The sequence below is a fragment of the Octodon degus genome, unplaced genomic scaffold (genome assembly GCF_000260255.1).
Source record: "Octodon degus isolate 3935 unplaced genomic scaffold, OctDeg1.0 scaffold00056, whole genome shotgun sequence".
Classification (NCBI taxonomy): Eukaryota; Metazoa; Chordata; class Mammalia; order Rodentia; family Octodontidae; genus Octodon; species Octodon degus.
In genome coordinates, this window is record NW_004524632.1 from 6,135,115 (window position 1) to 6,147,798 (window position 12,684).

The 12,684-nt window shown below is 50.6% G+C and overlaps 1 protein-coding gene across 5 annotated transcripts in view; it reads left to right on the forward strand.

The window, feature by feature from the left end:
- Positions 1-1,393: 1,393 nt before the first annotated feature.
- Positions 1,394-12,684, forward strand: part of Fam117a (family with sequence similarity 117 member A) — a 44,662-nt gene continuing 33,371 nt past the window's right edge. For all 5 annotated transcript variants that reach the window (XM_023718225.1, XM_023718224.1, XM_004633641.2 and 2 more), the window contains exon 1: positions 1,394-1,638. In XM_023718225.1, coding sequence (XP_023573993.1) covers positions 1,443-1,638 — 196 coding nt within the window. In that variant the 5' untranslated portion in view covers positions 1,394-1,442. The remainder of the gene's footprint in view (positions 1,639-12,684) is intronic.

Here is a 12,684-nt window from a genome sequence, read left to right on the forward strand (position 1 = left end):
CCGTCTTTGCAAAGAAAGCCTGTCAGCAGACTGTGCCATTCCCTTGCCTGTCCTGCGCAGTGGGCTGATCTAATACCCAGCTGACCCTGGGATCTGCCCTTCCAGTATCTACTTCCCATATTTAATCCCAGCGTGCCCTCTCCTGCACCTTTCTTCACTTTGATTGGCTAGAGTGGCTTCAGGGAATACCTTCTTTTTACCATTAAACTGGGCAAAAACAGAAATAGCAAGATAAATCTGTAGCAAGATCAGAACTAGAATTCATAGCTAAATATAAATCTAGAGGGAATTATCCAATTATTTGGATGGTCCCTTATCGCAGACAATCTAGGATTGGCTGACTTGCTTTTTCCATATATAGAACAAATGGTCAACGACTACAAGAGCAATGTGTTTTCTTTTGACGAGTAGTAATTTTTCATGTTACTTTAAGCGTGGTTTTCTTCCCCAAATGCCTTTATGTATTCCAGCGTGTGACTGTCGAAATTGCATACATTCCCTTCTGGGACCATCCAGTCTCGGTTTTGACTTGTAGGTCAGAGAGCCCTGAACTGGGAAGACCAGGATTTGTTAATGGAGTACCTTTGCAAACTTGGTTAAGTTTCTCTGTCACTCTGGTGCTTCTATTCTGTCAAGGTGGACTTGGAATTGTCGATTCCCAGCTCCCTTTTGGTGTCCCAACCTCATTTGCACGCCAACAACTGTTTTCTTAAGATTGGGCCAACCCCCAGTAGGAAGCTGGAAATGTGGAAGACAAACGTGGACGTCACATGAAGCAGGGTAGCCATTAAGTGCATCCATATAATACAAATCTCATGCAAATTATATGCAAACTTTACAGTACTCTGTGGAATCTTAATTTGGAGCTTGCAAGCAATCCTCTACGAGGATTTAAAACTAACGTTAAGTTAAACTAAATGTAATGTCTTTTGAAGTTATCACTCTCTCCATACTACTGGGGCTCAACAACTTGAAGTTTGACACTCCACCCTCCACAAAGAGTTCTCGAGTGTTTGATTCCAAGCTACACCGGACCTCGCCCCCTCGCAGCCCAACGTCACGTGACATTGTATTTGCATACTACCTGGGACTGGGTGTGACGCTCCCCTTTTCTGTGAATTCTCATTGGTGGCGCTGGAGAACTAGCCCTTTCGGGACCGCCCAATCAGCAGAGTCTCGGACGCCGGCCAGCCGGCGGGGGCGGGGTGGAGGTGGGGTCTTGGTTTGGATCGCTAGGCATATTTACCAATCATCCTCGGGAAAGGAAGAGTCCGCCGAGGATTGGTTGAGGGGGCTGTGTCTAGAACTCTGTAGCCCAATTAAAGTTCTGGACTCAGGGGGCCGGTCCCCGCCCCGTAGGACAGATAAGCAGCGACAGCGGGGGTTGGGGGACTGTGTGGGGCTCGTCCTGGGGCTGAAGAGGGCTGGTGTCCGGGCGGGCGATGGCGGGGGCCGCAACGGGCGGTAGAGGCGGAGGTGCCTGGGGTCCGGGTCGTGGAGGGGCCGGGGGGCTCCGGCGGGGCTGCTCTCCACCAGCGCCTTCCGGCTCCCCCCGGGCTGGGCTGCAGCCTCTCAGGGCTACGGTCCCATTCCAGCTGCAGCAGCCGTCTCAGCGCCGGGACGGGGGTGGCCGCGCAGGTGAGCTTGACCCGGAGGGGGGTGCTGGGGGAGGAGCGTTGGGGGAGGGGCACGCAGCGGGGGGAGGGTACTGGGAAAGGTGTGCAGGGGCAGTGGATGGGTGCAAGGACTAGAGCGGGGCGTGCAGAGTGTGCACGGAAGAAGAGAGGGCGGATGGAGGGAGGACGAAGACTTGTGAACGTGGGGCGCAACCCCGGTACTCTGCAGGGAGTTGGGGAACCGGGAGGTGAGCTATGGGAGACCTGGCAGATGGAGACTGGCTTTGGGGGCGTAACGGATAAGTGGGAAAAGGGTGTCGTGGGAGGGTGGGTGAACGACGGAGGGGGTGGGAGCGAGGTGCAGGAAAGGAGTGGTGTGGGATGGGGGCGCCCTGTGCCGAGGCTGTGTGGGGCGTGAGCGGCCGGTGGGCTCTGGGCGCCTGCACGGGGGGAGGGGGAGGGGCATGGAGGCGAGCCCGGGGAGCCATGTGTTACTTCTCCAGCTCTGGTTCGGCCCCGGCATCCCTCTCTGCAGCACTGGAGCTCCTTTCCGCACTTCACGTGCGCTTTCCTTGCTGCCACCTCCCGGAGCCGATATGCGCTCTCTGGAGTAAGTTAGTTTAACGGCTTTTCCTGCGGTGCGGCGCAGACGCTCAGCTCCCGATTGCCTGCGTTCCTCTCGCAGCGGCCCAGAAGTTCTAAGTTCGCAGATCACCGATCTGCTTAATATGGCTGTCTCATTCCAGCCATGCTGTGTATACATGTGGATAGGGTCTGGGCAGCTCACCCCCTGCTCCCCCAGGGCCCAGGTTGTTTTGTTTTAAGCATTGCCAGACAATGTGGCAGTGGGGGTGAGGGCTACAATCAAGGACAGTGTGACAAACACCCCACTTTCCGAATGGTCTTCGGACGTGCCTTAATAGCAGCTTGTTGTGGGTGTGGGAACGCTAGGGAGGAGCAAGTTAACCTTGTGTTCTCACTCAAAACCCTCCCGAGACCCGCAAACGCAGGCCCTCAAGCCCAGAAAGGAACCTACTTGCACGAGGAGGTTGGCAATAAGTTGAGAGTGAAGCTTGCGTTTGATTCACACCAGATGTAGGGAGATCACTGCACACTTCCAGAGCCCAAGTCTGTACTAAGTGTACAAAAGTCATGGTCCCTGCCCTTGTAACGGTTAATGACGTTCACCAAACCAGAATGTCTGGAGCTTGTGCTGGTTGCTAAGCTCAGTCGCAGGGCAGGACGTGTAGCTGTTACCGTGCCTTCCTTGCTAGCAGTGGGATGAATCAGGTCTCTGAGCTAGAAAGCCCCTGGCTTCTGGACCCCCATGTGTGTGCTAGTGTCACTCACATTGGAGCACAGACACTTGGTCAAATGTGGTAGCAAGATGGTGAACAAGGAGTAAAAATATGTGTAGAATCCGGTGCTGTAAAAGGAGGCAATGCCATAACTGCAGCATATCCTGAGCTGTGAGGGAAACCGCAAGACTACAAACCTGTTGGTTTTGTTTGGGCTTCCTTGAAACCAAGAGAAGTTCAACAACAAGCGCCAGAGCCCGAGTCACATTTAGTAGAAGTCAAAAGAAAGCCTCGCTGTGTAGTAGCTGGGAATTAATTAGTAATTACATTTTATGAGGAGTTCCTTTGTGCCTCCCATACAGCTGGTAGTGAAAGGACAAACGATGGTGGACCCTGTGCAAAGCGAAGAAAGAAGGTTGGGATGCTTAGCTCTTTGTTAGATGTAGTGGCCCAAAGATAGTGGCCTGAACAGGGAGCTGGAGGTCCGCTAAATGACTAAAATGAGGACTAAATGAGTGGAACTCATGTTTTGCACTGATTAATCCTTTCTACCCCTATTAATATCCCAGCAGTATTAATAAGGCATTTCCTAGTGGGTGGTAGGATTATCTGTAGATCTTAAACAAGGTAAGATTAAAAGGAAAGAGGGGGCCGGGGAGATGGCTCAGTGGAATAAGCGCTTCCCTGGCAAGCGCAAGGGCCTGAGTTCAATCCCTGGTTAAAAAAAAAAAGGAAAGAAAAGAGTCATGAGGGCCTGTGTATTTTGTTGTGTCCAAGCATTAGAGGAGGGTACCCGGCCTTTGGTTTGGGAGTGCGGTGTACATCAGGTCTTCGGCGTGTTGACTTTAACTTTCATGTGTATTTAGATGGTTTCCATTCTGGGCTCTTGGGAGGCAGCAGAGGTGAGTTCCTCTAGACCAGCAGGGCTTAGGTGATAGGGGGCAACCCCTTGCTGTCATAAGCCCTAGGCCATGGTGTTGGGGAGTTTTGAGTCCAGGTTCTGCATTGACTTGCTTGCTGAGTTTAGGAAGTCATTGCACTTCCGTGGGCCTCAGTTTCCTCATCTGTGGATGGTGCAGATACTGTTGCGCATCGTAAGAACCAAAGAGCTAGTACAGTGCTTAGGACAGAGCCTGGCAGCCTTTGGACGCTGCTTACAGTGTCCTTCCCTCCCTCCATGAGCCAGGGCAAGAGCACTGTGGGCCAGAACTCATTGCCATTTCAGGCTTCAAAGAGCAAACCCAGATGGTCTAAAACCAGTACTGCAGGTTTCAGAATTTCAAGGCCTCGTCTTGCGTTTTCTATTCCCTCATCTTTTAAAATGAGCTTTCTAAACAGGGCTCTGGAACCCAGCTGTTTAAAGAGGAATGTGAGCTGCGACTTGGTTTCAGGAACAATTTCGAGTCGTCACTGCTGGTGTTTCCCATCCCCAGATGACGTAACACTCAGGGCTGCACAGTTATCTCCGCACCACAGACCTACTGTGCTGTCCACAAGATATCCCAGACTTCATGAAGAGAGCTGTGGTGTAAAGAGCAGGATTTACCTTCTGCTGCCGCTCATCCACCAGGGTGAATAGATGTCACCGTAAGAGTGAGGAATGGCTTCATTTTTATGAACCTGGGCCAGAGAAGAGAGAGAAAGGGGAGCCAACGCTAAGAAGGCTCAGAGCTGCTGGGCCGGGGATGTAGCTCTGCAGAATAAGTGCATGCCTGAGTTTGATCCCTGGTATGGCCAAAAGAGAAAAGAAAAGAAAGCTCAGAGCCACTTAGGAGAATAGAAACCCAGGATAAATTTCCTGTTGCAGTTACCCCTTAAATTACATTTTCTTGGGCCAGGGAGATGGCTCAGTAGAATAAACGCTTGCCTAGCAAGTGCAAGGGCCTTGAGTTCAATCCCCGGTTCCACCAAAAAAAAAAAAAAAAAGAATTCGGATCTAAATTACATTTTCTTTTGTGTCTTAGGTTGGTAGATGCTGCTCACTTTGGTGTTCTCTAGGACCGCTGATTATGGACAAAATAGGAGGTGACATTTTTTCTGGGATCCAGTCTTACCTGTCCTGCTTAGTATCTCAGTCTCCATATCCCTAGGATAAAGATAATAGGGGTTTTGTTTTGTTTTGTTTTTGCAGTGCTGGAGATCAAACTCGGGACCTTGGGCATGCTAGGCAAGCTCCGTGAAGATAATGTTTAATCAAGCGGTGCTAATTATTCCTCCAGGGGACCAGCCCCACTCAGGCTTGCTGGCTGCCTGGGAAGCCAAATGCTGCCTTGGCACCTCTTCCAGAAATTCTTAGGGCACCGTCACCAGAACCTTTTAAAATCAGAAGTTGGCAAATATAGTTTGTAGGCCATGTTCAGCCTTGTATTTTCATTTGTTTGTGTATTTATTTATTTGGTACAGGGGCTCACAATACAGCTCAGACCTGTAGTGATCCTCCTGCCTCAGTCTCCCCAGTGCTGGGATTATAGGCTTCAGTGGCCAGCATGGAGCACTTGGGCTTGGGCTGGTGGGGAGAGGGGGAGCAGCACAGCATGTGGTACCAGGGATGGAACCTGGGTCCTTGCGCTTACCAGGCAGGCACTTAGACTGCAGAGCTATCTCCCCAGCCCCTTGTGCTTTTGTGTGTGTGTGTGTGTGTGTGTGTGTGTGTGTGTGTATTTTTAGTACAGGGTCTACAGGGTCTCACTACGCAGACTAGACTTGCAGTGATTCTCCTGTTTTCAGCCTCCGTGCCCAGTCTCAATCACTGCTCAGCGCACCCCGTAGGCAGTGCCGGCATGGCAGGCCACAGATGGAATCCCTGTCACTGTGTTCCCCTGGCTGCTGCACTCTGCCTAAGCAGGTGCTTTTTTTTTTTTTGTGGAACCAGGGATTGAACTTAGGCCCTTGCACTTGCCAATGAAGCACTTATTCCACTGAGCTATTTGGCCAGCCCTCCTTGTACTTGTTTTTTAATTTTTAAATTTTTTTTTCTTGTACATATTTTACAAATAAAGTTTTATTGGAACACAGCCATGCTTCTCCTATAGGTATTATCTGTGGTTGCTTTCATAATGTCTGTGGCAGAGCTGAGTAGTCATAACAGACTACTTAAAAAGCCTAGGGGCCGGGGAGATGGCTCAGTGGAATAAGCGCTTCCCTGGCAAGTGCAAGGGCCTGAGTTCAATCCCCAGTTCCAGTTCCACAAAAAAAAAGAAAAAAAAGCCTAAAATGTTTATTACAGAGTACAGAAAAGTTTGCCTGAGAATAAAAGTTTGTACTAATATTGTTTAGACAAGATACCATGTCTGCATTTTGTCCTCTGAATAACTACTAGGAAGACAACAATATGCAATGTATTAATTACTGTAAATGTCCTACTGTTTTGAAACTATTTCATTGCTATTTTTTTTTTTCCCCCAAAATTCCTTTACGGAAGTCAGTTTCAGTTGTGTATAATACATGTTCAGAAAACCCTAGGAAGGTAAAGAAAATAAGCTTATATCCCTGCTCATATTTTAGGAGGAACGGAAGCACCTTGCTTCCAGCCCATTCCCCATCTTTGTGGATGATCAGCACATGTGACTCCCCGCCCCCTCAGCTGTCAGCTGCCCAGAGACATCAGTAGACATCCATAATTTGAATTTACATAAAAGCTGAACTGTTAGGCAAATTTGCACCCCCTGTGTGCTCCTCCCCTCCACAGCTCAGGCTTGTGAACGCCTTGCAAAATTGGATGGAAATTACAACAGGCATCACTCCTGTTTTGAATTTTTCTCATTACCTTTTAGTTTTCTGAACAGATCCTTGACAGCTAACAGTTGTCATGGTTACCCTAAAATACTGGCTTCCCCATAGGAACATAGGAAGGGTAGATTGTGTCAAATGTCAGTCAGGTTCCCCCAGGATGGCTGGTTCGTGAATATAAGGCGGCATTGTTATTAGCAACACTATTGGTAATAATTAAACTCTTTTCCTTGTAATGCTTTGCAAACTTAGTCCTTGGGGGAAGGGTGTTTAGATAGGAATGGAGCCCTATCAAGGATGTGGAACATTAAAGATCCCAAGAGGAACCCTCGTCAGAACCCTTCGTCAAACGTGCCCCAGTGACAGACACAGCCTGGGGATTGGAACAGAGTCGGAGCACTCTGTGCCAAGGAGCCATCTTGCTGGAATGAGGCTTGGGGGTGCGGTTAAAATTCTTCAAGAGCTACAGTCGGCCTTCTGCAACCTGTGACCGAGGCGGCGCCATCCTGCTTGGGAATCCTTAAGGCCCTAGGCCAGACACTGTTCGCTGTTGCTTTTGACAGTGGTGCCACTTCGAGGCACATAGTCAGCAAAGTGCAAAGTGCACGGCTGAAGCTTCTGACTCCAGTGTTATCACCAGCAGTGGCATCCTTAAATTGCATTTGGGGACATCTTTGAATTGCTTTTCAAGGATGTCATCCCCAGTGACAGTTGAGGAACTGTCTTTATCTCTCTTGTTGTCCAGAGGATTGGGAACCTGTGTGTTCTTCGTGATTGTGGGAAGCAGAGAATTAACGGTAGGGGACGTTTCCCCTTATACAAAATAAGCTGAGGGATTGTAAACCCTTTGAGGTCAGTAGAGAGCGGGCAGAACATCCATGCGGTACAGTGTGAGGAGGACATCGCTTCTCTGGTTCCACATATGGGATCTCTAGGAAAGCTGAGGCAGGATTACAAAACTTTCATAGTGGTGTTCTGACTGGTACGGGCTTTGGGAGCCAAGAGAGTGCTGTGTCTGCATTTACTGCCGAATTCAATGTGTCCCCAGTGGTGTGATGGAGCCCAGAGCCCCACTACTCCAGGATCTTAGTGGGGCTGATAGAAATAACACGCCCTCCTCCAGGCCCTTAGGAGTCTCAGAGCCCTTCTGCCAAAGGGTGCAGATGTCCCAGGGCCTCAGTGTGCTCCAGGAGCGGGTGTTTTCCAGCAGTTCTTAGGGCACTGGTACATCATGCGCCGTTTGCCATTGGCTCCGGTGCTCTGACTGGACCCACTTGGGCTCATCCAGCCTCCACGCGCAGTACAGAACCCTTTCAAGGGCTGGAAAGGAAAAGCGGGTGTTTCCTTTCCGATCAGTGGACAGTCTTTGTGGCCCGTTAAGCTCTGCCCGCCTCTGGAATGGAAGTCACTTTTCCTTGTCCAGGAAGCGTGAGTGAGTAGCAGCCAAGACAGGCTGAGAGGGAAATCTGGTGCACTTCCCCTGCTGCCTGAGTTGCAGATCGCATTATTTGGATTAACCAAACATTAGCAGGGTATGGATTAACCAAATGCTAGCCAAATCTATTCACAGGGTTAGGCCAAGAACAGGTTCTGACCTCAGAGAGGAAAGAGCTTGGGATGCTGTTTGATTCATGAATTATGTCTGCCCAGTTCCACAGCCACCAGGGAGCTTGGGCGTGGCCGTGTGGTGCAAGGCCCCTCTACAGCTGGCTGTGACTCCAGCCACGGTGCCCACCAGACCTCCTGGTTTTCTGGCGCTTTGCTCTCCCCCCAGGGTCATGACACAGCTGAATGCCTAGCTCTGGAGTCATTGAAATACTTATCCTCTGGCCCAAATAAGCCTCCCTTGACTTGACTTGTGTGGGAGCACCGCGGCCAATCAGGGGCGGCTTTAATGAACTTAAAAGAATGCTATCGAAGTATTTCACAATAGGAAAACTTCACGATGAGCCCCAGGGGCCCTGGAACTGACGCCAGGCCGTGTACAGACACTTACCTGGCCCTGCTCAGGCACATGGGCGGGCGTAGCTGCTGACCCTGAGGCTAGATGGAGCGCCCTAGGCTCAGCCCTGCCTGCACATTGGCACTTTGAGCTTTCAGCTCCCTGATGGGGGATGGGGAGCACATGAAGACTCCTGAGGGCTCTGGTTTCTCTGAAGTAGTTGGCCTGGGATTGGGAGTTAAGGAGCATTCTCTGAGAGCCCCCAAATGTGACTTTCTAGACAACGGGCAGTGTTTGGCTGGGTGCCCTTGTATATTTGGGGTGCTTTCTCTCTGCCCTTGAGCTCCTATCATGCAGATTCCAGGAGAAACTGTTAGGGGATAGCTTGGGCTACACCAGCCCTGGGACTTGAATCTCTTAGTATGGTCCCATCCTAAACGAAGACCTGCAGGAGAGTCGTGAAGTAAAGGACACAAGCGAACGCCTTATCCTTAAGAGGCAAAGGTAGGCTTGCATACACAACTCCAAAACATCTGCAAGTGAATAAAATAGAAAATTCAAGCCAGAGGAGGCGTAGAACGAAGGAATATTCAGTGTGCAGTGTGGGTAATTAGGGAGCTACTGGGAGGTTTGGAGTTGGCTTTTTCAAACTGCTAGCCTATTCTAAAGTTAAATTAGGTTTCTACTCTCTTCTTTCCCTTCTCTTTCAAAAGTGACATTGTTGGGGCTGGGGGCTGTGGCTTAGTGGAGGGCATGTGCTTCACATGTATGAGGCTCAAGGTTTAATCCTCAGCCCTGCAAAAAGAAAAAAAAAAAGAAAGAAAAAAGAAAGAAAAAAGAGAAAGCGCCTGTTTTGGTCAGCTGTATTCCTTGCTTGTCTCCAACCTGGAAATTGGGTGCCTGCCTGTTTAAGAGGTAGGCACCTCGTGTTTCAAGTTCAAGTGCAATAGAATTTACTCTGCAGCTTGAACAGATTTGAGTGTTTTTGCAGAGGGAGGGACAAGGCAGATGGGGAGTGTCATGCTCAATAAATACTTGCTGGATTGAGCTGCCGGAGAGGCAGTGGGGAGGGAGGAGGAGCCACACCTCCCCCAGGCTGTCCGTAATGGGTTTCCCTCTATAATACCTCGCTTCAGCTACTTACAAGCCCCTCCGCCCCCCTCCTCCAAGTGTTAGTTTTCTCTCTTTCTTTAAATCACTGGTCTCCTATTCATCCTGGTCATTGGGCTTGAAGCCCAGCTGGTGGCAAAGACGTGGCATTTCCGTGGATGTCATTGCTAGGCCCATAGCTTCTGTTCCCAGCATACAGCCAGAGGGTGCGCTTAGGCAGTTACTGGATTGATGCATGGAAGCAGCCAATTTGTAGGATTTTGTTGAAAAAGCCGGACCACCTGGCCCTAGGCTTCGACGTGGATCTGGCTGGTGGGCCAGGGAGACCGAGATGAATGCTGGGAGTCTTTTCATTCCAGGTCCATTTGTCCCCGTCTTTTTTTTTTTTTTTTTTTAGTGTATTTGATTGTTACAGGGTCTCACTATGCAGCTTGGACTCACAGTGATCCTCCTGTTTTCAGCCTCCACAGCGCTGCAATTACAGGCATGCGCCACTAGGCCCTGGGGGCAGGCTGGCGTGGCGTGTGGTGCTGGGGATTGAGCCTCTTTCCCTGCCTTTGCTTAAGCTTGCCTAATCAGGCACTTTAGTCCAGTGAGCTATCTCGCCAGCCCCTGTCCCCTTCTTTATGGTGCTGCTGCACAGCAAGGGAGCCACAGGGTAACAAAACCTTAGTCAGTGCCTTCCTAGGCCAGGGAACAGAACTTTTCCCAGGGGCCCTTCAGTGGCCTCCGAGGTGTGAGGCCTGTCCCACGCCAGTCACCATCCTGTGAAACCAGCTGCTGTTGCTCTTCCTCCTTGAGAAATGCAGGACAGAGGTGCTTGCTGCCATTCCCCACCCGCGGGACCCACACCATCCCCACAGCCTGTGTTCCTCTGCCCGAGCAGTGGCCACCATGGGTCTGGTGACTTAATCAAAGTGGTTTTATAAACCTACCCCCCTCAGTGTCACTGGGAACGAGTGCACGTATGACTGGGGGGCAGGCAGCCCTCTCCTCCTCCTCTCTCTTGGGCTTGGAGCCTGTCACGTCGCCCACGCCATTTCACGAGAACCACCCCTGATAACGTGTGCGTTCCTAGCCCCACAGCTGCAGGCTGGCAGAAACCTGCCCCAGCCCCCATGTGGGGATTGTCTGTTCAGCTGGAGCCCATCAGATATGACACATGCGAGCAGGGGGTGGGGTGGGTGTGGATAGCATGTGGCCCGATAGAGGGGACACAGCCAGAGGGCTTTTGAGGCGGTATAGGGCAGTCTGCATGGAGATAGAGGGGAAGGGGGGTGGCAAGGCTACCTGGTGGGGCAGTATGTCCTGATGCCAGGAGCAGCTTCTGGGTGCTTTCTCCAGGGAGCCCTAATGCTGGGTGGTTCAGGGTTCCCAGCAGGAAACGAAAAGAGCTGCTACGGTAGAAAGAGAATCCCAACTCTAGAGGCCCCAAATTTCACCTGTGTTTTTCAATGAAATGGAAAAGCTAGCTACGGCTAGCTTTTGTTTGGTTCTTGCTGCTGCTAACAGGTTTCTCATTCACCTGGCACCTGTCCTGCAGGTGCAGGGGGCATTTCCGTTTTTGCAGATAAATAAACTGAGGCCCTGAAAGGAAGTAGCTTACCCAAGACCACATGACTGGCAGAGGTGTTTCCTTTATTAAGCAAGAACACCTTCCATTATGAGAAGTCTCTTGTAAGTGCATTCAAGGCCAGCACTGCTGCCTCCTGCCCGCCACACACCTCCAGCCTTCCCCCCGCCGCTTGTGTGCCTCTATGCCAGGAGCCAGGACTCACTGGTTAAATGCAGGGCAGGTGAATTGGTTGTTTTTTTTTTTTTTTTTTTGCGGTACCGGGGATTGAACTCAGGACCTTCTGCTTGCCAGGCAAGTGCCTATTCTACTGAGCTTTCTCCCCAGCTCCAGGATGAGTGAACTGAAAGCGAGCTGCAGGGAAGTCTGCTCCTCCAGCACCCTAAGTGAACATCCATACTGTGCGCTTTTGCACATTATACTGTCTCTAGGAGCTACACAGAGGGGTAGAACTTGGAATAAGGGGGTTTTTTTTTGTTTTTTTTTTTGGTTCCTCGAATGCCTTCAGGGCACTTTTGGCCAGCGGGAGAGTTGTGAGGTTCGAACTCCAGCAACCTGAGGCTGACAGCTTTGTGGAAGCAGCCACTTAAAGGACTGAGCTAGGGCCAGGCCCTCCAAGAACTTGGAAGAAGATGGTGATTGCATTACTATGTGTGTGTGCTGGCTTTGCTAGCGCTTCTAGCTGACTTGAGGTAGGCCGTTTCCGTGGGGAATGAGTGGGTAACCAGGGCCAGGCCGGCACAGCAGGCAGATGTATATCCGACCTCTGGGGTTGTGGCTGCTGAGTTGGGCCTTAAGGGACGCATGCTAAGGTGGAGCTTCTACAAGAGGGTGTCTGTCTTATTTGTGACAATGAGAAACAAAAAAAGCACCTGGGGAAAGATGTGGGCAGTGCATTCCTGTGGCAAGGGGTAGGTGTGGGCGGCATTGTGCCACTGTGACAGCTTAGTCCTCCATGCAGGGAAAGCCCTGGTGTGCACCCCGCTCCTCCCATCCTGAGGTGTGGGGTAAGAAGCCTGGGTCCCGTGAACTACTGAGCGCAATTGCTCCTCTCACTTAGGTTAAGTGGGAAAGGTAATAATACATGAGCATGCCCAGTAGGGGCACGGCCGGGCCGGAGCTCTGGGCAAAGCCCCTTCTGGGCACATGGTGTCTCGAGGATCACCTGACCTCTTCCTAGATGAATGGAAACCTCCTGAGCGGTCCTGGGCAGCTCTACCACCCATCAGATTTTTTTATTGTTGTCTTTTTGAGATAGGGTTTCTCTATGGAGTTCAGGCTAGCCTTGAACTCACTATGTAGCTCAGGCTGGCCTCAAATTTACAGTGATTTTCTTGCTTCAGCCTCCTAAATGCTGGAATTACAGGTATATGCTACCACACTGGGCTTTCCAATCAGATTTTTTTTTTTTTTTTT